Raw genomic sequence first — 6,850 nt, 5'->3', positions numbered from 1 at the left:
TTAACTACTTACATGTTCACTTGTTATTTATAATAGAATATGAGAGCTCAAATTTTGATATCAAATTAACTAAAATTTGAGATAACGTACACAAATAAATACATTTGGAATCTAAACTCTAATTCTATCTTATAATTTAACTGAAGTGATATAATCCTCCAAGTTATAACCACTATGGAAACTCTTACCTACTTTCATATGATGGTTAATTATGTCGAGATGCATAATGATTTATTTATATTTTCTCTCCCAATCTTTCTTACTCAACATAATTGAGTACTCCCTCCGTTACTTTTTATATATCATTCTTTTAATTTATATATGTATTAAGAAATTAAGTAACTTTACCACTTTACTCTTATTTAATATTTTCTTAAATTAACTTTATAATAAATGATAAATATGATAGATTTCAAAAATTAAAATGTATTTGGCTGACTATTTAAATTTTTGAGTTTATTTTTTGGAGCCAAATTTTTTCACCAACTGATCCAAAAAAATTTAATATTTTTTTCTTACCTTAATTTTCCTATATATTTTGTGTAAAAATATTTTAATTTGTTTGTTGATATTTCTTTTTCAAAATCATATTTTTTTTAGAATAATGAACAGAAAAAGAAGTTAATGTATGAAGTATAATTACTTATAGATTTTCGAAGTTGATCAAAATATATATTATTAAGGTTAATTAACTATTCTATCAAGAGCATAAAGTGACAAGTATTATAATCTAACTATTTATAAAAAGGAAAAAACTCAAATATGTGATCGAACTTTAGAAAAAACTCATCTATGTCATCCATTAAAAGTTTGACTCATTTATGTCATTGCTGTTAAAGAAAAAGACTTATCCATGTCATTTTTGTAACTCCAGTTTTGTAAAATCATTTTTACACACCAAACAAGGTTTAACACTTTTCTATTGGTGTTTTTGGATCAAATCTATACTTTTTGTTTGTTTTTTTTTTAAAAAAAATAAAAATTACTAAGAACACATGAAGAACATACTCAACTCCTAAATTTTCAATATCTTCACTTCTTCACGAAATCACCTCAAATTTCGGCTATATCATTAAAAAACTAAAATTCTAATAGCAGTTGCAGAGTTTAAAAAACTCACCCATATTTAAAAATATATTTCAAAAAATGAAAATTAGTCCCAAAATTTCAAAAACAAATTTGGTTCTTATTTTTGCAGTTTTTTACTTTAGATCTTTGTTGACTGGTGTTTTTTGAGTTTATGTTCAAAATTTCAAATGATTTGAAGTTGTGGAGAATCTATCATTAAAGAATGTTGAAGTTTTGAAACTTAAAAGAAATTTCTATTGAATCTTGTTGAGTTAGATTGAATTCGAGCTCAAAAGAAATTGAAGGCAATTCGTGAAGAATTGAATAAGTTTGAAATTTGGGAATAATTAATGTTTTTATGTGTTCTTGGTGTTCTTAGGAACATAGAAACAAAAAATATACATTTGATTCAAAAACACTCATAGAAAAGTGATAAACCTTATTTTGGTGTGTAAAAATGGTTTTGTAAAATCGAAATTAAAAAATAGCATGAATGAGCCTAATAACAATGACATAAATATATCAAACTTTTAACGAAGGATATAAATAAACATTTTCTAATAGTTCGATGACATATTTAAGTCTTTTCCTTTATAAAAATGAATGACACTTAGAAAGGAACACAAGGAGTATTTGATTTTCATGAATTTACAAATGTTATGCAAAGATTTTGTGGATTATATTAAGCATCCATTGACCTTTTCATTAGAAATGATTTCAAGGACGATAAATAAGAATTACTGCTCCCTCTGTTTCATTTTAATTGATCTTTTTATTAAAAAGAAAAATGAACAATTAATATGTGACGGAAAAAATAATAGTTTGACTTATATATATATTCGAATGTCCTGTGATCTGTCCAGAAGTCCAGTGACATGTCTAAAAGTATAGTATTCACTTACTGTATTCCATTTATAATTTTAAGGGATTTTTGTACTTTGAAAAAAATTGGAAATAATATACTTACTCAAGAAAAATTTAATATAAGGTGTAAATTAACTAATATAATCCTACTATACCAAGAATATAAAAAATCTATATAACGTTTCAACCGAATAAAATAGACTAATTATTAAGGGCAGAATTGAAAAAAATGATTGATTATTTCTTAATTATTTAAATTGACTATTAATCTTGAACATTTATTTTTAATATATCTGCCAAATAATTATTGACAGAGAAAGTAATCTTAACATTATGAGATTTATATAAATTATACTCAGCTAAATGTAATGGTATGATAATATATTTTTATGAACATATTTCTTTCACAAACTCAATATAGTATCAGTGTTCAACCATTGTTGAAGTATGAAATTTCAAAATTATTTTTTGCAAATAAGTTCTGTTTAGAGTGACTACTGTTGCAAAAAATCGATTATGTATTGATGAGCCAAAAAACTAATTTTTCTTTTTGGGTGATTTTCTGTAGTTCTGAAGCATTTTTGGATGAATATGATGTTTGAATTTAAGAAAAAATATGAAGTCACTTTTTTGTATGAGTCTATAAGATTGTATATTATTGTATATGAGTGCATATTACCTTTACTACTTTTGTATAATGTTGTATATTGGGTATATAATATTGTATATCATGTTGTAAAATATTTTGGTGAAAGTAAAATATGAAGGTTTTCTATGTTAATGTATACTAGATGTATATCGTAGTATACCAAATAGAGTTTTGCACTATATTTTTACAATATAAATTAGGTAATTGTAATTTATGAAATTTTCCAATATGTAAAGACGTGACCAAAAAAATAAAATCTTACAAGGAATATACTACCCAAGAAATAATATTAATGTATAGGGTTGTTTAGTACACAGAATAAGATGTCATATCTAAACATAAGGTTATGATCGATCATATTATATTGTGTTTGATGGACAATACAAATTTATCTTGGATAAATTTGTATAGTCCATTAAATATAATATAAATTCAATCTAACCTTAATACTGATATATCCTACCCTATCTCATCAAACTTTGAATAATTTTACCCCATATCCTAAATAAGATAAATTATTTTCAAAACTATAATCTCAATATTATATCCCAAAATAATTTAGTCTACAAAAGAAATGTACTAAATGATACTTTCTTGATTTTAAAGAGAAGCTAGAGGTTGCTCTACTAAAAATAATGTAGTATTTCTCAAGTCAAAGTCATACATCTCCTTAAGTTACCTTCTCATATTTGTTCATACTTGACGTTTATAAAAGATAGATAATGACAAGTTAGGCTACACAATATTTTTTTTTTCCAGATACTTCTAATATTTTTGAAGTGCGCGATCCGAATTTAGTCAGAGTTTCAATGTGGGCATTGGACATCGAATGGAAAACCAAAAGAAAAAAATCATTAAGCACTCTCTACATTTTTATTCTAAATTATTCGCATCGGGTGTATACATCAATTTAATATATGCATGTTATATGTTTAAATTTATAGTTCATTTTATTAAATCTTAATTAATTATGATGTTTTACTTCATTAAATCACACAATAATAAAAATTGTATTAATTTGATGTATACATCCGATGCAAACAAATTTTTTTCTATTTATTATTTTTCCAATCAAATTATCATAATTGAAACCAAGCTAATCACTTCGATTTCACAATATCTTACAAATTAATAACCAAAGAAAAGCTTAATAAAAATGAAGGAAAACTATGTTATCGTAGCTTTGTGTCTTAGTTTCAGCAGAAAAAAAAACATTTTAATGTCCCACAAAAAGGAATAAAATCTATAAATAACATAAGAAAACCTATACTTCAAGATAAAACCGACAACATAAAAGAAAAGAAAAGAAAAAACTAATTAATTAAGGGTGCATTGATATGGAGGAAACTATTTTCACAAACGGTTTCAATTTTTTCTAAGTTTGATTGGTCCAAAATATTTTCGAAAAATATTCTCTCAAAGAAAACAAATTTCTTAAAATGAGGAAAACGACGTCCCTAATGAATTAGAAAAAAACAAGTTCCATAAGTGACATTTCAAGTTCATTATCTCTTGATTTCACCAATAACAATAAGAAATTCTGCAAAGAGTATTAAAAAATTTAATATATATCTCCAAGAAAATCTTCTGACCCGTATACACAATATTATTTTCTATATATATAATATAATTTTTCGACTAAGAATGTTCAAGTAACCACTCTCCATGCCCCAACCTCCACTCCTTGACCATCCTTTCCCGAACCACCCACCCCAATCTCACCCTGTAATATTTTGCCAGATTACATAAATATACTTTTTAGATATTATTAACATACGGTAATACTAGAAAATAAATAAGAAACTCGCTTATTTTCCAAAGATCGGTTCTATAAATAGACAACATATGGAGTATCTATCATATATTAACTACCTATATAGCCATTGATTCCAGGAGAAAAAGAAGAAATATATTGAGAGATGGAAAAAAGCAAAGTGTTGATAGTAGGAGGAACAGGATACCTTGGAAAGAGATTGGTGAAATCTAGTTTAGCAAATGGACATGACACATACATTTTACAACGTCCAGAAATAGGAGTTGATATTGAAAAAGTTGAAATGCTCATTTCTTTTAAGATGCAGGGAGCTCATCTTGTTAATGCTTCTTTCAACGATCATCGAAGCCTCGTGGATGCAGTTAAACTCGTGGACGTTGTAATCTGTGCCATCTCCGGTGTCCATATTCGTAGCCATCATATCTTGCTTCAACTCAAGCTTGTCGATGCCATCAAAGAAGCTGGAAATATCAAGGTGCGTAGTCTTACATTTTTTATGCAATTCTGTTTTTTTATTTTATTTTAAATGACTCGCAAACAACCTCCGGCAGAAATGCATGGTAAGACTGCGTACAAACACAATAGGTCCGTGTGGTTGGGCAGCTGAATCTCCTATCTAAAAAGAGTAAAACGATTTCAAAATACAATTTATCCAAGTTTGAACTCCTTGATGAAAATCCTGGCTCCCCAGTGATCGGTCCTTCCCTGGACCCTGTGCATAGTGAGAGTTTTAGTTCATAGGGCTGCCCTTTTACTCGCTTGAAGCAATTATTTGGATAACTTTTTGATTTTCCTAAAGTTGGGACAAAGTGACTTTTCTATTACAAAACGAAGCAAAATAACTTTTTTTTCCCCATAATTTTTAGCTATTAGTTGAGTGACGTTTTGGATAATTAAGCTGATCACTCTGGTGAGTCTATTAAATCGAAGAATTTTGATATGTAATATCACATAAACTTATAAAATGTACAGAGATTTTTTCCATCTGAATTTGGAACGGATCCATCAAGAATGGAAAATGCAATGGAGCCAGGAAGAGTTACATTTGATGATAAAATGGTGGTGAGGAAAGCAATTGAAGAAGCTGGCATTCCTTTCACTTATGTCTCTGCTAATTGCTTTGCTGGTTACTTTCTTGGTGGCCTTTGTCAAATTGGTCATATCCTTCCTTCAACACACTCTGTTGTCTTGCTTGGAGATGGCAATCAGAAAGGTAATTCTCCCGAGTTTAAGTTATATATATCATTAACGTAACACTATCATGTCATCCGAAGAATATCCACAACAAGGGTGGATCGTGGATGTATCCTTTTGGCTACGAGTTCATCTGAACCCATAACTTTTACTTGCATAGTACGTATAATATTACTAAGAATCTTAAAAGTTTGAACTCACTAAATATAAATCCTGGATCCACCTCAATCTACATGTTATTCTTCTTAAAAAGTCGGACGAGTAATATTAAAAATATGATTATGTGTATTCGTAACTACATCTTTTTGTTTAATTTTACAGCAATTTATGTTAACGAAGATGATATCGCAACATATACCATCAAGGCCATAGATGATCCAAGAACACTTAATAAAACACTTTACCTTAGGCCTCCTAAAAACATACTTTCTCAAAGAGAAGTGGTACAAATATGGGAAAAGCTCATAGGCAAAGAGCTTAAAAAATCAACTCTTTCCAAAGAAGATTTTTTGGCTCCAATGGAAGGTAAGAACCATATATTTTATGTAGCAAATCATATTTTTGTAGCACTACAAAAAAAACAGTGCGAATTACATAGAGATTTTCCTGGTGATTAGTATGAAAATTGGTTATTTTTTTCTATAAATTTTCAAAAAAATCCCCATGTAATTCACAGTTTTCTTGTAGTGTAGTTTGTACTCCCTTTTCCCCAATTGAGTAGATGTCATTTCTCATTTATCGAGAGTCAATAATGAACTATTAAAACTAAATCGGAGTTTTTATCATGGTGAAACATAAAAAAACAGAGCTTAAGTATGCAGAACAAGTTGGCTTGTGTCACTATTATCACGTATGTTATGAAGGATGCCTCGCGAATTTCGAAATAGGAGAAGAAGAAGAAGCATCAACACTCTATCCAGAGGTTAAGTACACTACTGCGGAACAATATATGAAGCGTTATTTATAACTCTAACTAATAAACACAAAATATGTAAATGTGTCTTTTAATTCTCAACTTTGGCTTTGTAATAAACTTATTTGATTATTCTCTAATAATTGTATATATAAAAGTTGCATCTATACTACCCTGATTAGAAAACGTCCATAGTACTCAATAATAATATTCAGATGTAGTGCCTTAACTTTTTGGAGGATTGCTGTCGTTGTGACAACATTTTTGAAGAGTTGATGCAACACTAGTTTTTACGAATATGCGTTGCGCATTAATACCTCGCTAAATCATTGTAAATTTCCTTACAAGATAAAAGAATTGGAGTAAAAACACAATTGCATACATGAAG

The 6,850-nt window shown here is 28.2% G+C and overlaps 1 protein-coding gene across 1 annotated transcript; it reads left to right on the top strand.

Annotated features, from left to right (window-relative positions):
* The first annotated feature begins 4,384 nt into the window (after window positions 1–4,384).
* On the top strand, window positions 4,385–6,648 carry LOC101259550 (bifunctional pinoresinol-lariciresinol reductase). The gene is made up of 4 exons (XM_004241720.5): window positions 4,385–4,830; window positions 5,328–5,568; window positions 5,871–6,074; window positions 6,356–6,648. Exons 1-4 carry the CDS (start codon window positions 4,501–4,503, stop codon window positions 6,514–6,516), a joined length of 936 nt encoding a protein of 311 aa, XP_004241768.1. The 5' UTR covers window positions 4,385–4,500; the 3' UTR covers window positions 6,517–6,648.
* Window positions 6,649–6,850: the final 202 nt, after the last annotated feature.

This window comes from Solanum lycopersicum, chromosome 6, assembly GCF_036512215.1.
Source record: "Solanum lycopersicum chromosome 6, SLM_r2.1".
Lineage (NCBI taxonomy): Eukaryota > Viridiplantae > Streptophyta > Magnoliopsida > Solanales > Solanaceae > Solanum > Solanum lycopersicum.
Note: the sequence above shows the minus strand (reverse complement) of the source record. Positions and strands in the feature narration are given on the sequence as shown.

Coding starts and splice junctions, on each gene's coding strand:
- LOC101259550 (XM_004241720.5), top strand. CDS start 4,501: ATGGAAAAAAGCAAAGTGTTGATAGTAGGAGGAACAGGATACCTTGGA. Junction 4,831..5,327: donor AAGAAGCTGGAAATATCAAG/GTGCGTAGTCTT, acceptor TAAAATGTACAG/AGATTTTTTCCATCTGAATT. Junction 5,569..5,870: donor TGGAGATGGCAATCAGAAAG/GTAATTCTCCCG, acceptor TTAATTTTACAG/CAATTTATGTTAACGAAGAT.